Genomic DNA, 18594 nt, shown 5'->3' with positions numbered 1-18594 from the left:
GTCCCACAACATTTCTGCTATTTCAACCTGAAATGATTATGCTGGCTGGAGAAGATTGGTGTCCTTGTACCACACATCTAGGGAAGCAACCCACTAGATTTCACACAATTCTCAATATCCTGTTTTGCACCCCATTTCCCTCCCACCTTCCCTGCTGCAGCCATAATTAAGCATTCTGAGAGCGTCAGAAGATGCTGGGATTCAGCTTTGCAAAATTCTGACCTGGTCGCAGAATCTGTTGTCAACCATAGAGTTTGCAGAACGTTGGCCAGAGTGGTTACTCCGTTGGGCCTAACTAATTTTGTCAGCAACTGTGTTTTCTTGCTGAGGAACAATGATGAAGGAGGGTAAGAGTGAGAGGATAAGCTGGGGTTATCATTTATTGATTGATCTATATTGATTTACGTAGCCTTGCTTCTCATTATTGTGAACACAAGATCAAGAAACCAGCAGCAGAAGAAGAAATGATCACAAAACAACAGCCACGCTATAGTGACACAATGGCCGCCGAGGGCAATCTTATCTCTAACCACATAATCCTTAGTCATAAGAAACTACAATGACAAGCTCACCTCACCTATATCTTGATTAGTTGTTGGTTCTCCAGGATCTCAGCAGTTAAAAAAATGGCAATATTTTCTACCACTAGGGTAGTGGTAGAATATAAGAATACAAAGCCTCTTTCTCTCACTAGCATGTGTATGCATGCACTTGGGAATGTGGGTGTGAATTTTAGCAACTGTTCACAGATATGTGACGACAAGGTAGATTTGTGACCAGTCCTCGCATTTATGACCTTTGCTAAGTTTGCAAAGCAAAGGAAATAAGATCATAAGCACAGTTGCAGTTTTTAGCATCCACTTCACTTAATGACTGAATTGTTGGTCCCAATTGCGGCTTTGTTTAGATTTATTTTTAACTTTGTCTTTTCTGTTCCTTTTAGTAATAAATAAATCGATCATCATGATTTTTTATCATGGCTAATTAGCATTTTCTTCCAGTTATCTTAAAAGTATATGGCATGGCCAGTTTTGGAATGTGCTCACAGATGTTGGAACACTAATTTTAATTTTAAGGTTATATTTTCCTCTCTTCTGTTGATATCAAGTTGCTGAAGAAGTTTTCATAATGCTTTCATTTACCTTTAACATTATTATTTACCAAAACCTCTAAAAATCATAGTATTCTGAGAACAAATGAGTTATGGAGATTTATTAGTTTTGTTATAATTGTTAATTATTAGTTCCAATAAAAAATATTGAAAATAATCATTATACTTAAAGGTGTGGTGTAACTTCAATAGGCACTGACATACTTGTTCTCTGTAATGCAATTAGCTAGACAAAAAATGAGTTTGAATAGGATATTTTTTTTCCTTTTATGGAGACAGCTGTGATAAATATGATAAATATTACATGTACACTTTTTAGTATTGTAATGCTTATAAACTACAAAGCTAAAGGACAGTGGAAATGATGCTAATAGTCTTCAAGTACATCCACCTTTAAATCTTGAACATTTACACAACCAACTCATTCTTGTTAAGTAATTAAGGATTTGAGTAAGTTGAGTAATAAATTCCTTGACATTTATTAGGCTTTTTAAAAAATATACATTTGTAGTAGTAGATAAACTATATATAATATGGAATGTTTTGAAGCTATACAAGGTAGAAGAGAATCCCTTTGTGAGCTAGCATCCTTGAAATATATTTGCTGATGGGGGATGAGGGGAACTGCAGTCCAGTACCTTCAGATTGGAGGAAAATGCCTCCAGGTTTTCAGTGCCCATTTTCTGTTTTTCTTGAAGCATTTGAAATTAAAGCTGATTTTGAATTAATTAGCTGTATTTATCATCATGGCAATATATCTCTACATCTTTCATGGAGTCATTGGATTCCCACTGGGGTCTGCTTTGCTTCATAGTAGATACGTTCTTGAACCTCTAGTTTTTGCCCTTGAATCCTGAGAACTCGAACATATATATATATAAATCTGTGCTGTTCTGCAAAGTTTTTCTGATGGCAAAAAATCAAATGCATGCTATACTTTAGTGTACAATTACTTATGTAAACATTCAGCCCTTTTCATCTGAAGGGTGATGATGAAATATGTTTTTTTTTTTTAAAAAAGCACTTGCAATGTGCAGTTGGTTTGCAACATAAGTCACGTAGCCTACAGAATGTATAAAACTTGCAGTCAAAGTCAGTCAAGTTCATTTTCAACTTATGGTTCTAATTTTTGAAGGTCTAGTCCTTTGAGGATCCTTGGCAAATGGCCCTTGATATACCTTTTCCCAAAGTATCTGGTATGTGTGTTCCCCAGCAGCATTGCTTCACTTACCAATTTTCCAGTTATCCGTTGAGCAACCTAGCAATAAAGCTTGGATGCAGGTCTATACATACTTTTTCCACATATGATTGGTGCAGGTCCCCTTTTTTTTTAGCTCAAGAATGTTATGGTAGATAAAAATTGTTCGCCTCTAATCATATTGAATAACACAACTGTTCAGCTTCCAACCCTTTACCAAGTAAGATTGTGTGAATGAGATCGAAATGCATTGTGTGAACGGGATTGAAACGCATTGCAGCTGTGCTACTACTAGAGTCCAAAACTAGTACTATAACAGATGTGAGGGACAGCGGGAAAAGCATCAGCTCTAATCAGTTTTATCAAACTCCTTGGTATATATTTAATTCCTTCCTCAAACCTTAACCAAGTAAAATTTAAGGACTCTTAAACATCTGCATTGTTTTCGTAAAAGAAGAAACTAAGGAAAGTGCAAAAAATCACCAGGAATATACAGTATATCATTCATCCTACAATTTAATTTGCTGTGATCTTGTACAGAAAATGAATTAATTACTCACAATATTTAGAAATATTTTATACAGAAAAATTCCTTGGTTTCATCTGTATGTTAAACAATAGTTAATACAGGTAGTTCTCGATTCACAACAGTTCATTTAGTGACCCTTCAAAGTTACAACAGCACTGAAAAATGTGACATAACCATTTTTCAGAGATACAACCTTAGTAGCATCCCTACGATCATGTGATCAAAATTCAGATGCTTGGCAACTGGTTCATATTTATAACCATTGCTGTGTCCCAAGGTCACATGATCCCCTTTTGCGAACTTCTGACGAGCAAAGTCAATGGGAAGCCAGATTCAATTAACAATTGAATCTGACTGAATACAGGTACCGGTAATCCCCAATTTACGACCACAATTGAACCCAAAATTTACATTGCTAAGTGAGAAATTAGCTAAGTGAGTTTTGTCCCATTTTATAATTTTTCTTGCCCCTTTTTTTAAGTGAATCCCTGCAGTTATTAAATTAGTAACACAGTTGTTAAGTGCAGCAACGGTCATACGTGTGAAGCATGATCATGCCAATTTTTACAGTGCCATTGTAACTTCAAACGGTCACCAAACGAACTGTTGTAAGTTGAGGACTACATGTTTTCATCTGTTTCATAGAAAAGGACAAAATACCATTTAAACAACTCTCAAAAACTTAGAGAACTCATTCTGTGACAACTGTTGTTCTGTTAGCTTATGTGGAGTGTTAAAGAAAGCCTTGCTTGCAGGAACATGTTTTAGTGAGTAACATGTGCTTAGAAAAACTGTTGCCAGGAGAAGAAAACACACTGTGGACTCATTCTCTGCTTGATTATATGCCTGAGCTGCAGGTTAGCCAGAAGATTTATTTATTTATTTAATTTATTTATTGGTTCGATTTATATGCCGCCCTTCTCCGGAGACTCAGGGCGGCTTACAATGCGTTAAACAATAGCCTTCATACTTTTGTATATACCTGCTTAGTAGGGCTTTCGGCCCCATCTGAGCGGTGTTCTTTTTTTTCTTTTTTATACAAAGTCAGCTTATTGCCCCCACAATCCGGGTCCTCATTTTACCTACCTCGGAAGGATGGCTGAGTCAACCTTGAGCCTGGTGAGATTTGAACTCGCAGTAATTGCAGGCAGCTGGCAGCTAAGTGCTACTTAACAGCACTTTAGTCTGCTGCACCACCAAGGCTCTACATTTCCATATTGGCAGGGAGTCAAGCTATTCTCCAAAACACCTCTGGGCAAGACAAGAAGCAGAGGATGGAAACTAATCAAGGAGAGAAGCAACCTAGAACTAAGGAGAAATTTCCTAACAGTTAGGACAATTAATCAGTGGAACATCTTGCCTCCAGAAGTTGCGAATGCTCCAACACTGGAAGTTTTTAAGAAGATGTTGGATAACCATTTGTCTGAAGAGGTGTAGGGTTTTCTGCCTAAGCAGGGGGTTGGACTAGAAGACCTCCAAGGCCGCTTCCAACTCTGCTATTCTATTCTATTCTATTCTATTCTATTCTATTCTATTCTATTCTATTCTATTCTATTCTATTCTATTCTATTCTATTCTATTCTATTCTATTCTATTCTATTCTATTCTATTCTATTCCATTCCATTCCATTCCATTCCATTCCATTCCATTCCATTCCATATATTTGATCATGTAGCATCTTCAGGCTTGTTGTCCTCTTGTATAAGATGCATCATATCATATCGAAGATCTGATGAAAAAAAAAATGCTTGCATTCTTTCAATCCATTTTTTATTCTTGTATACAAATACATGGTATTTGTATACAAATACCATGTATTTAGAGAAAGAAAATCTGAGAAAACAATGAGGTAAAATAATCAGAAATGATGCTTTGCATTAGCAAAGAATTGGTAAGCAGATTTTTTAATGTAAAAAAATCAAATAGTACTTTAGAAGGTGTTTTAAAATCCAGGATATATTGGACTATTTAACCATTTGATTATAATTCTGTTTCCTTTGAGGTATTTTATTTTATGCATAATGAAATATAGTTAGAACAAGACATATAATCAAGGGAATGACATTCTGTATATTAATCTATAATCAGTTAAGTAGAACTGTACTTCCTTCTCTAGTAATTTCACCAGTTCTCAGATTTTCTTAAAACACCTAAGGACTTGTCCAGACCATCTACAGACTATAATTTATAATCAAGTAGAAACTTGAATTAAACTTACTTAATATTTGAATAAAGCTACTGTACACAGAGACTAGGAGACATTTAAACACATTTCAAACAGCACCATTAAATAGTGTGGGTCTCATAACTACCACTCTGTACATCTCTGTTTCCCTTGAGGCCCACCATATTCCTTCTTAAATATATGCCTGTGGGTCCACAATCAATCTCTAAAGGCCATATGAAAAAACCAGGTTTTAACCAGTGTCTGGAAGGTCATTATTTATACATTATTTATTTATTTATTTACATTTTAAAGTGAGAGTGTAACCCATCCTTCCTTGGGGAGGGGGGGCAGGTTGGATGTTTCATAGAAGGGAGGCTGCTACAGAGACTGCTCCCTCCTGCCACACTATTTGGTAGGAGGGGAGCTTTAGTAAACAGAATCTATTATGGTCCTTTAGATATATAGATTGGAATATAGAAATCTATATGGACAAGAAAAGAGATGAGATTCCTTTTATTCTCTGAAGTAGTTTGTACAACTTTCATGAAGTTCACCTTGGGTAATCTAATTTCTTGTTTTAAATTGATTTCCTTTTGGGTAAGTCTAGCAAAGTAAGATAAATGAATTCTTATTCACAGCATGCTTACCCATAGATAACCAATCCATAGTTTGCCCAACTAACCCATTATTTTACCATAAGCTAAGCATATTGGTTGAATTCACACAACAAATTAGTTTAAAATATAGATGCCTACTTTGCTCAGTGTATCTTGTAAAAGCCAGCTAATTGGGATGCTGTACTTTTATGTCTTTGGCTGAGCTTTGTTTTGTAAAAAGCTGGATAATTAACCCAGTCTGGATTGCTGCTATTTTGTCTTCACTCCATGTAGCTCCTTTACTATAGACGATGGCTCTTCTTTGCCTAAACGTGTTATACAGTTCTTAAATGGTCGTTTCTCTGTTCAATATAAGATTACTGCTGTCCCACCAGTTACCATTTTCTGCTCTGGTCCAAAGTGCAGTTCATGTAGCAATTAATGAGTGACAAATTAGCTGAGAAGGATGGTATTTTTTTGAATCTGTCATTGATCTTTTGTTGTCCTTCTTCTTCCAATTGTAACCAAAAGTCTAGCAAGTATTCATAGCAATCTGAGCATAACTAAACAGATTCCACAACCTTTTTGGGCCTCTATACCATCATGTTTCTATCAGCCAGAATACTGGCTGAACTAATATGTATTGTAATTTTAATACCTACAAATGTAGGGATTAACAGGATTGCTTTTGAAATAACACATTTGAATCACATGCAATGAAAATACTTTATCTGAACTGGTCATTTATGGTATAAAATAGGAAAGTCCTGTGAGTATAAGGCAGGCAAAATCTACTATGTATGATCATGGATTTATATAGTTTATGGGCAAAGGAAAGGGAAAAGTGTGCATATGAGAATTTTCCCTGGTGTGCTTTCATTTGAAGAAATTGCACTGCATCATACTGTTGACTTCAAATTGTGGGATAGGCTGATTAATGCCGGCTCTACTTAAAATGTTTTTAAATACTTGTGATGACAGAGAATTAAAAATGTCTTCTTTCTTTTTTAAAAATTCAGAATGATTAATTTAGAAATGGGTTTATGTAGATAAGCTCTTGTAAGGAAATTGAATCACTGCTTTGAAATTCTTGAGCTTTTATAATATTTCCAGCAGATATTTAATTCAATCCCAAAGGGTTTCTTTGATTCCCTGGTTGCATTTTAACACCTGTTCAAACAAAATCTAAAATCTTTACTTTGTTTTGTAATTGTATAGAGTGGAAAAAGTTGATAGGCTTTCATAGAAAAGGAATGTAGTAAGCTGATGATATTTACAAGCTATTTTAGATGTTCAGACAAAATGGTGCATATGTAACACCTGAATGAAATCTTTTTACAAGTAATTCACTATTAGGCACAGAAATCAAAATATTTCATTTTAGGTATGTGTATGTTTTTCATTTTTGAAATCTTGAGAATGGTTATTTGTGAGGAAGAAGGAAAACACATTCAAAATTGTAACACAAGAGATACAGAACTAGAAAGTGCTTTAGTGCCATACTTTCTTTCTAAAAGCTATTTCAGTAGAGCATAAACCCTGTTTTGCAACTACTTTTCTTTACAAATTTGATGAAGAGTGATATATTGGACTTTTTTGCTCTGTTTGCACATTCTGTTTCCTTGGATGTCTTTTTCTCCTCTACATTGACAGCTCCAGGTCTTGACAGTTTTCCTCAGATGGATTGGTTCAAGATTCCATCTGAACTATATGGAGAAAGAAACTCTTGAATTAGTTTGATCTCATGGCCTATATAAATATTGCCGTGTGGGTGATGTTCTACTTGCTGGTTTTTACCACAATGAAGACACTCTTCCAACAGAAGGGTTCTGATACCAATTGACATCATTTTATGCTTTGCCTCTATAAATGATCTATCCATAATTAAACAGAACAGGAAAATTGTCTCATGTAATTTGGAGACAACAATGCTCTGCAGTGGGACTAATTGTCATATTCATCTTTGAACCATGGACCAATTTTGGATATGCATTTATAATTCTAATCAGAATAGAATAAATTTGAAAGTGCAAAGGGAAATGCTAATTTAAGAACATTTATAACTATAATTCTTTAGACTGTCATTGGGCATAAAGGAGAAGTGAGATGGTAGAATTAGACAAAGCCAATCTCACCTATTCAATAGTATATGTGATTATTTTATATTTCCTTTATCATCTTCTGCCCAGTTTAGCTGCTGTCTAATTAATTTTGTACTGAAATAAAATTTCAGATTGCACAACTTACTAAAACAATGTTGTACAAAACCCATTGACCAAGAAATATGGAATGACTCAAAATAAAAGGAAGGATAGTAATCTCAAGATCTGACTCCTGTGGCCATACAGAGTAGATAAGACCTATGTATTCCCCCAAATATCTTTGTAGAGTATTGCTTAAATTTATATTTATTCTTCATGAGTTGCTATTGTATTTTCTACTTTGGTATGTAGAGATGGAGAAAAACATTGAATAATTGTAGAAATATGAGAATTGAAATTCTTGATTCTTACAGTTTTAGAAAAATGATGTAAGTTCTATCCATGTTAGAATTGTTGATGTGGATGAAAGTATTAACTTTATGTTTTTCAGTGGGCCCATAGATCATAGATTTCTTCATGTACTGTATGTCCAGATACGGATAAAATGACACTTATTGACAATACAATACATTCAATGCATGGAAAATGAAATTTTCCTTCAAAAAGATGCACTTATGTGGAAAACCTATTGCCCACAGCCACAGAGTAACATATTAATTGAATATACATAGGTTTATTTTCATGCAAAGTCATCTCTCCTCCATTTCATTGGTAATCCAATAACTTGTCATGTGAAATCTGTGAATGTCAGCTTGGTCATTAAATGGTTTAGTCTCTTGGAGGTAGCATTATGAGGAGTTTTCTAAGCATCTAGTTAGAAGAAATTTAACTGTTCTGGCTTAATAAATAAATGCTTATCATTCTGGTGTAACCCAAGACTGCAAATGAGTTTGTAGGATTACGTTAGTAGATGTGTTGTGATAACTTCTTCTGACCTGACTCTTATCTGCACACAATTTCTTTTGAACTTCAAAACCTCAATTAAGAAAGATACTTTCTTTCCATTTATCCTCCCCGTTCCTATTCCAAGTTCTGATGTAATTGAATTATGTTGGAATTTTTCCTAATACATTTACAAAGCTTTGTTATCAATACACAAAGTAAATTGATTATGTCTTGTAATATACGGCTGGTTTTATTATTAGAACTGCAGACAAATAATGCCACAGCTCAGATGTATTTAGTAGCAATTGGTGCTTTATTTTATTCTTGAAAATAGCAAAGATTGAAAGAGCAAGCTGTCCTTGTTTTTGTAATAGTTGGGGATAAATTTATCCTGGAGCCCTTGGTCTAATTTTATAAACACCGCAGGAAAACAGTTCAGACCTTTGATAAGCATTGTGTCTTCTTTATAGCAAGGTGTTTAGAAGAGAAGAGAAAAATATTGTCCAAGAAAAAAGAGGTTAGAAAATAAGCTTCTGCATTCGTTTTTACTCTGAGCTTAAGCAATGTTGCTCTGCCCACTATGTGGCCCCACCAGATTACTCTTGAAAGAAAATGAAAAAAACAACCTTGTCTTTGCCTTGTATAGGGGCCAGCCATTCAAGGAGAAATCTCTGCACAGTTCCTTTTCTCAGAGCAAATAAGAATTACATAGTAATAAAATGAGTACTTTAAAGTGCTTTCAAACACATTTATTTCGATAATTCTTCAAGCAGCTTTGATGAATTTGTTCCACATTTCAGGGAAAAGTGATCAAGAGCAGTTTTTTGAAAGATGTTTTTAGAGTTTGGAAGTAAAATGAACCAAGGAAGCAGAGTTTCATAATTTCTGTGTTTAGTCACAGCAGTTCTGTAACACTCTGAGCATCAATTTATTATTATTATTATTACTGTTATGGTTGGTCACACAGCCAGATGTTTAGATTGTATTTGGCATTTTTATCCACCTATTGAGTCCTTCCCCAGAACCTGGGATAGTTTGATGGAGCAAAAGGTATCATAACAGAATGTAAGCTGTTTCAAGTAAAAACTGCCTTTTGCAGTTGACTGATGGTGATTTTGTCAATGGTATTCCTGAAGTTTTGGGATTGCACCCAAGGTGCAAAGTGCCTGTTACTATTGGTCCTACCTTTACTTTCTTTTGTCACAGTCATTCTACATCTATATGCAGATCTGCGTATTTTGTGATTTTCTCCACTTCTTTGTCTTTTCTTCGGTTGTCTCCAGGAATTGCCATGTCCACTATCCAGATGTTTTTATCTTTCTTATAAACCATAGTTAAATCTGGAGTGTTGTGTGACAGATGCTTGCATGTTTGAATTCTAAAGTCCCAGAGCAATTTAGCTTCTTCATTTTAGAAACAGATAGTTTAATATCTAACATAACATAACATAAATAGTGATTCCATTATCCAATGCACTTTTGTTTCTAAACATAAAAACTCCTCGGGGGTTTTTCAGCTATATTGTATAAAGTTGGTACCAGTTAAGTATTTAATTAGTCTCATACAAAATGGGGATGCAGTTCTGTTTTAGAATTGGGCTGTTTTTAAGCAGAAATGCAGAGTGCATCTTAACCTAAGAACAATTCCTGGGTTCAAATCCCTCATCAAACTCACTTGCTTACCAGGTTAAGATCCTTTATGGAAGAATGATGAAGAATCAGTATAATCATAGGAAATGGTAATTTAGTGAGGTGATGAGGTTTTTGTTGCATCTGTTCCTACAGCACAACAATTCTTAGGATTCTGGGAAAAAAATATAGCTATTATTTTAAAGTGCCCTGTGGATAAGTGAAGGTGAAAAGGTGCCCTAGAAAATACAAGAACAGCTAGAAGGTTCTTTATGTGAAACAAATCTATTTTAACTGGAATAATTACTTTAGCTGACTGAGTATAGTGTTCCCTGGATATTTTCTTTTACTGGATTTTTTTGAAGCCGGTGTGTTTTGCTTCCAAGGGTAACTTTTCTGAACATAATAAAAACTCAGGTTTTCACCTAATTATACTCAAAATGCATGTTATTATTCCTTCATTGGAGAGGTGATTATGCACAATCCCTGCCAAAAATCATAGAAAGTCATGAGATATTAAATGTTTTCCAGCCTGTACAGGTTATTAGCAATATATACAGAATTTAATATACCAGACTAAACTGGCTTGCTAAGTACATACCAATCTCGAGGCGGTGTGTTTGTTTTGCAAGCATTTCTTAATACAAGTAGCCTTTGCCGAGCAGCCATTCCAAGTTATGACTGGCCCTTGAAGTTGTGGTGGTGACAGCATGCCTGCAGTCATGTAATTGGGATCTAGGCACTTGGCAATCAACTTGCACTTATGGTTACAGAGTCCTGCGACCACATAATCACCATGGTGCTCAGTGATTAGAGTGCAGTACTGCAGGCTACTTCTGCTGACTGCTGGCTGCCTGCAATTTGGCAGTTCGAATCTCACCAGGCTCAAGGTTGACTCAGCCTTCCATCCTTCCGAGATGGGTAAAATGAGGACCCAAATTGTTGGGGGCAATATGCTGACTCTGTAAACCGCTTAGAGAGGGCTGTAAATAAGTCTGTTATATAAGTCTAAATGGTATTGCTATTTGTGATGTTCCCTGCTGGCTTTCTGCAAGCAAAACCAATGGAGAAACCAGCAGGAAAAGTTGAAGATACTTCAGTTAAGGCACTTCGATCCTCCCCTACTTTGCACCGGGCACCCCTGTCTATAATCTTGCTAAGCCTCTCAGGCCACTCACATACCTATCCCTACCCAACAGCAGCCACTCCTGGCACCACTATGCCTTATCTGCCTGCAGGCCTGCTTTCAACCACCTGGGAGTTGCTTAACAACCCAGGATCCTCGCTTAACAACAGCAATGGGGAGTGCAGGATTGTCATCATTAAGCAGTGCATTCTGGCAATGTTGTGCTTTATAACTACATCACTTAGCAATGGAAATTCTGGCCCCAGTTACCTTGTTATTAACTGAGGAATAACCATAACTCTTTTAAATGAACATCTAATATGTCTACAGCATGATTTGCAATGGTAAATGAGTTCACTGAGTATAGGAAAGCTTGTGAAGGAAAGAGCCATTCAGAACTGATGTAGTTTATCAAAATGTAGCTTCTAGGCTACTGTTCTCTTTAAATTGAAACATTCTTCACATACCTCCTGAGAATAAATTAGTAAGCATTTTTAATCCTATTTTCCACATTTGCAGTCTTGAAAGTATCTACTGGCATACTGAATTACATATATAATACCACCACATTTCTGCATTTCAAACATTGTAGAACACCTGGTGCCACAAATACAGTTAAAATAATCAGAGACAGGAAAAAGATGTGGTTAGACCCAGAACAAAATCCTTGTTTAAGTTAAATATAGTTAAATTATTGAACAAATGGTTTACAATATATTTAATTAATATTCTACATCAAGGGTGTCAAACCCGCATCGTCACAGCATTGTCACGTGACATATCATGACTTTCCCCCCTTTGCTAAACCAGGCATGGGCGTGGCTAGCGCGTGACGCATCTGGCTTGTGGGCCACGAGTTTGACAGTCATGTTCTACATAAACTCTCTTTTTTTGTCATATAAGAAAATTCACTTTCTTAGCAAGTTTTGGAGCTGTTTTCTGAACTATAACCTTCTGAAAAATATTTCTGGCCTTCAGATCTAAAGTTCTGAGCTTTTGCTGTTGATTTATTTAATCACAGTTTTGTTCCTTAGGTAATCTTGACTTTTCCACATATTGATAGCAGTGGTGAAATCTAAAATTTGTTACTACCGGTTCTGTGGGCGTGGTTTGGTGGTGGGGGTAATGTGACTGGGTGGGCGTGGCCATTAAAAAAAAACTTTTAAAACCATTTTTTCTACAACCTCTTCGGCGAAGAGGTTGTAAAAAAATGCTTTCAAAAGGCTCTGACGATCCCAGCTAAGTTGCCCGATTGGCAGAGGCTTTTTTTTTTACTTTTAAAAGCATTTTTTGGCCGAAGAGGTTGTAGAAAAAATGCTTTTAAAAGTAAAAAAAAAAAGCCTCTGATGATTGTGCGGCTCAGCTGGGCATGGGGGGTGGGCAGGGATTTTTGCTACCAGTTCTCCGAACCACCCGCCTACATCACTACCGGATTGGGCGATTGATTGATAGTGGGAGATGGAAGATTAATCTAGTTTAAATTTGAGCGAACTTGCAACTCAGAAGACATTGAGACTCCAATTGTCTCCTGCTTATTTGGAAATAAACTTATACTGAATTTAGAGAATTATTTTTTTTATCAAATAATTCAGGATTGAGCCTAACATGGACAGGGCAGATAAGTTCATGATCATGAAAACATTTTCATTTTCTTTTATGTCAGTGGACTAGAGTAAAGATGTGCTTAACTCACATTGAAAAATATGCTGAATTACATTAATTCTGCCTTCCTGCTTCTAGGCCTTCCAGTATTCCAAAGAAACATAATTTCTTTGGCAGTTCAAAGCCAACTTTGATTGTTTTGGTTTTGAGACAATTAATCCTAAAATCAGCCTGCAGGTTATTGGATAGACCATAAAACCTTGCGTATAATGCCTACCTTATGGGAAAAGATTAACAGGAGGATTTACATCTGCTAATTATTTAATAGCGTTGAAGCATCGCCTGTCCATTATATTAGTTTGATTTTTCCTTACCATAAGAAATGTTCAGTGTTTTGGAAACAGGAATATAGCAATATATCCATATTGGAATGAATAAGTATATATGAAGTTGGAAAAATAAAATCACATATGTACTGCTTTTATATGGACTACTGCTCTGATGTAATAATACTATTAATGGCTATAATTTATAAAATAGACTATTACTATGTAACCCACGCATTACTATTAGATTGATTCTCATTGAAGGTCATTTGCTCTGTATTATTTTTTTCATTTCTGTCCTAAAATGTTAAATTAAGATGGTAACCCTAAAACATCTCTAAAATGTTAAAATACATTTAAGGAACATGTTTTAGTGCCACAATCTTAATTTTTTGTCAATACAGCTGGAGAGACCTTAAAATATATTTATTTTATATTTAATAGTAGCTATTGTCCACCTTTTATATTTTAAAAGTGGCTGCTGTCCACCATTTATAAGAGATAAAATTGAAATTAATACAAGTAGTAAAAATAGAAATTAAAAATAAAGAAATGCATAAATTATTATTGTGCTTCTCAGCAGTGAATAACAGAAACTTCTGTTTTGTTACAGGAATGTTTACCCTTGCAGAAGTTGCATCTCTGAATGACATACAGCCAACTTACCGAATTCTGAAACCATGGTGGGATGTATTTATGGATTATCTGGCAGTTGTAATGCTAATGGTTGCCATTTTTGCTGGAACCATGCAGTTGACCAAAGATCAGGTGGTTTGTTTGCCTGTGTTACAGTCTGCTGTAAGTGCGAAAATGCAACCCAGCCCCTTGGGAAGTGCCAAAGCTACAAATATGCCAGAATCCGAAACGCCAGCTATTCAGGACAAAGAGAAACAGGCAGCCATGACTGTATCTCTTGACACGACACCTGTCACTACGCCTGATGTACGTAGACCTGCCTATCCCCCATTACACTCACCTGCTGCAAATCAGGAAGCAAAGAAGGAGCAGAAAGATTTTCTGGGCCGTAAGACTAACTTGGATTATCAGCAATATGTTTTCATTAACCAGATGTGTTATCATGTGGCTCTTCCTTGGTATTCGAAGTACTTTCCCTACCTAGCTCTTATACACACAATTATTTTAATGGTCAGTAGCAATTTTTGGTTTAAATACCCAAAAACCTGCTCAAAAATTGAGCATTTTGTCTCTATTTTAGGAAAATGCTTTGAATCCCCTTGGACTACAAAAGCATTGTCTGAAACGGCGTGTGAAGATTCTGAGGAGAATAAACAGAGACTAACTGGGGCCCAGTCCCTGCCAAAGCATGTATCAACTAGTAGTGATGAAGGAAGTCCAAATGCTAGTACCCCCATGATAAATAAGACTGGTTTCAAGTTTTCAGCAGAAAAGCCAGTTATTGAAGTCCCAGGTATGACCATTTTGGACAAAAAAGATGGAGAGCAAGCCAAAGCACTCTTTGAAAAAGTACGGAAATTCCGGGCCCACGTGGAGGACAGTGATTTGATTTATAAACTCTATGTTGTTCAGACTGTCATCAAAACTGTAAAATTCATATTTATTCTCTGCTACACAGCAAATTTTGTCAATGAAATCAGCTTTGAGCACATTTGCATGCCCAAAGTGGAACATCTAACTGGCTACCAAGAATTTGAATGCACACACAATATGGCTTACATGTTAAAAAAGTTGCTTATTAGTTATATTTCTCTCATCTGTGTCTATGGTTTTGTCTGTCTGTACACTCTCTTCTGGTTGTTTCGGTTACCCCTGAAGGAGTACTCTTTTGAAAAAGTTAGAGAGGAGAGCAGTTTCAGCGATATTCCAGATGTTAAAAATGATTTTGCTTTTCTCTTGCACATGGTTGACCAGTACGATCAGCTTTACTCCAAGAGGTTTGGTGTATTTCTGTCAGAGGTCAGTGAAAATAAACTGAGGGAAATAAGTTTGAACCACGAATGGACTTTTGAAAAATTGAGGCAACACGTTTCTCGCAATGCTCAGGATAAGCAAGAATTACATCTTTTCATGCTATCGGGAGTCCCGGATGCGGTTTTTGACCTGACAGATTTAGATGTGTTAAAACTTGAGCTGATTCCTGAAGCGAAAATCCCTGCTAAAATATCCCAGATGACTAACCTTCAAGAGCTACATCTCTATCATTGCCCTGCAAAGGTGGAGCAGACAGCCTTCAGTTTTCTTCGTGACCACCTGAGATGCCTGCATGTGAAATTTACTGATGTTGCAGAGATACCAGCTTGGGTGTACTTACTTAAAAATCTCCGAGAGTTATATTTGGTAGGCAACTTGAATTCTGAAAACAATAAAATGATAGGACTTGAATCGCTTAGAGAATTAAGGCACCTAAAGATTCTCTATGTGAAAAGCAATTTGACCAAAATTCCATCTAACATCACAGATGTAGCACCACATCTAACCAAGCTGGTCATTCACAATGATGGTACCAAGCTTTTTGTACTGAATAGCCTTAAGAAAATGATGAATGTAGCAGAATTAGAGCTGCAGAACTGTGAACTGGAACGTATTCCCCACGCCATTTTTAGTCTCACTAACTTGCAGGAACTAGACCTAAAGTCGAACAGCATACGCACAATTGAAGAAGTCATCAGCTTCCAACATTTAAAAAGACTAACTTGTCTGAAATTGTGGCACAATAAAATAGTTAACATTCCTTCTTCCATTACCCACGTTAAAAACTTGGAGTCGCTTTACCTCTCCAATAATAAACTCGAATCCTTACCTGTTGCAGTATTCAGTTTACAAAAACTCAGATGCTTGGATGTAAGCTACAACTCCATTGCGGTGATTCCTGTGGAAATAGGGTTGCTTCAAAATCTCCAGCACTTACATATCACAGGAAATAAAGTGGAAGTTTTGCCAAAACAGCTGTTTAAGTGCTCCAAGTTAAGAACTTTGAGTTTGGGACAAAATTGCATCACCTCAATTCCAGAAAAAATTGGCCAGCTGTTGCAATTAACTAACCTAGAGCTGAAGGGGAACTGTTTAGACCGTCTACCAGCCACTTTGGGTCAGTGTCGGCTTCTCAGGAAAAGTGGACTAATTGTAGAAGATCATCTTTTTGATACATTGCCCTCAGAAGTTAAAGAAGCATTGAATCAAGATACAAGCATTCCCTTTGCTAATGGGATTTAAACAGAATTCGAACTTGGCGATCAATATAGATCATATTAAAGAGCACACTAATAAAATGTTGTGTTGAGAATTTGGAACTTTTTCTTTTTGTAAGAAAGGACTGTTAAGCCCGGTAGAATCTCCTTTGGTGTTCGTAGTATTTTTAAACATCAGTTCCAAAATTTTGGGAGGGCAAAGAAGAAAGGGTGGGGGAATCGTTAAAACAATCTTGATTTTTGTTTCCCTTATGTTTGTAACATGGATGCTGCCGCTTTTGAATGTTTACAAATTGCTTGCCTGCTTAACGTACATGATTAAATTGGTGACCTTTTCTTACTATAAATACTTTTAAACGGCTCTGTTCATTTAGCGCTGTGTTAAAGGCCATAGTTTTCTTTACTTTATAAAATTGGAATGATAATTCAAGCAAGTATTATTGTTATTGATCAACAAGAAAAATCTATAGATAATTCAATAGTAAGTACCCTATTTTTCGGAGTATAAGATGCACCGGAGTATAAGACGCACCTACCTTTTTTGGTTTTTTTTTTAAAGTTTTTTTATTTTTTAGACAAACACACATACAAACATACAATGTATTTTCTTTGAACAGAGTATTTGGCTGGTTCACAAATTTAAAGTGTGTTTAGTCATTTCAATTAAATTTACAATTTCTATATTTCCTTTTTGCCATATTTATTCCTCATCTATTTTTTCAAAAAAACAATATTATCTTTCATCCTCATCTCTAATCTTAATCAAATTCAATTTTTCCCTTCTATTCTATATTATACCCCTTCCCATTGTCATCTATTTTTAAATCCATCCTCACATTGGTTAATTATGTAATATTACAGTTGTTTAATACAAATTCAACATAAATATAATATAATATAATTATATAAATATAATTTAATTTATAAATAAATATAATTAATATAAATCAATTAGTTATATACTATCTTTTTTGTATATTAATCAATATGAACATGAATATTTCAATTATTTCCATGCAATCCAATTTCTTACAAATCAATTAATTATATTTACCAATAATAATAAACCAAATAATTTCCCCTCTTATGTTACTCATTTTTACATCTTAAACTCTCCCAATAACCCACATAGTTTTGCCCATATAATCCTTCAAATCACAACTTAATCATTTCTACTTTCATCACAATATATAATTAAAAATATTTCAATCATTACAATTTCCCTAATTAAATTTAAAAATGTTCTAGCTGTTATCCAAGCTACAATTTAATCTTTTTTTACTTTCACCACCATATACCATTAAAGGTATTTCAATTGTTACAGTTTATACTTATTCATATTTCTAAAAAAAAGAAAAAAAGAAAAACTTATCGTTGTCTAAATTTCAAAAATACAAAGACAAATATTCCAATTATTATTCATTTCATTTTTACAATCATGATTTCCCATTTATTTCTTACTACTATTTATATTTCAATTCTAAATATGTATAACATTTTTCTCTTTCATTTCTTTTTCTTTTTCTCCCTTCCCATTTTTATTTTTGCCTTTTTCTTTCTCCTTTTTTTCTTTTGTGTTTAAAATCTTGAACTCTCCTCTTTTGCCCTAAATTTCCCATTGTTTGTACCTACCTTTTTTGGTGAGGAAAAAGAAGAAAAAGAAATCTCCCTCTGCTTCTGCCTAATTTTGCCTTGCTGCAGCAAACAGCCTGCTTTATTTTCAGTTTCGTTTTCAGCGTAGCTTGATTAGCACAAGGAAAAAAAATCTGCTCCAGCAATTTAGCTCTTTGCAGCAAGCAGCAAAACAGCAAAACAGCTGAGAGCAAATCAGCTGAGAGTCAGGAGACCGATCTAATCAACTTGTGCTAATTAGTCTATGCTGAAGCTGAAAGGAGCTGTTTTTTCTTGCTGTTTGCTTGCAAGGAGGTAACTGCTGCGAGGCACAGGCCAAAGGGTGGGGGCCAGTGGGTGGGCAGGGCTACATTCGGTGTATAAGACGCACCTAAATTTTCAGCCCCTTTTTGGGGGTAAAAAGGTGCGTCTTATACTCCGAAAAATATGGTAATTCAATATAGTTTTCATCTGCCCCACAATATGTAAATAGAAATGTGTTTTCATATAAACCTAATTGCAGTATAGCTGAGAAACTCAACATC

General features: G+C 35.4%; 1 protein-coding gene across 3 annotated transcripts in view; it reads left to right on the top strand.

Moving 5' to 3' along the window:
• LRRC8D (leucine rich repeat containing 8 VRAC subunit D) overlaps positions 1-16736 on the top strand; it is a 76074-nt gene extending 59338 nt beyond the window's left edge. For all 3 annotated transcript variants that reach the window (XM_070941212.1, XM_070941211.1, XM_070941210.1), the window contains exon 3: positions 13885-16736. In XM_070941212.1, coding sequence (XP_070797313.1) covers positions 13887-16463 — 2577 coding nt within the window. In that variant the 5' untranslated portion in view covers positions 13885-13886 and the 3' untranslated portion in view covers positions 16464-16736. The remainder of the gene's footprint in view (positions 1-13884) is intronic.
• The last annotated feature ends 1858 nt before the right edge of the window (positions 16737-18594 follow it).

This window comes from Pituophis catenifer, unplaced genomic scaffold (genome assembly GCF_029215685.1).
Source record: "Pituophis catenifer annectens isolate HBS135680 unplaced genomic scaffold, rPitCat1.0.hap2 SCAF_3, whole genome shotgun sequence".
Taxonomy (NCBI): Eukaryota; Metazoa; Chordata; class Lepidosauria; order Squamata; family Colubridae; genus Pituophis; species Pituophis catenifer.
Note: the sequence above shows the minus strand (reverse complement) of the source record. Positions and strands in the feature narration are given on the sequence as shown.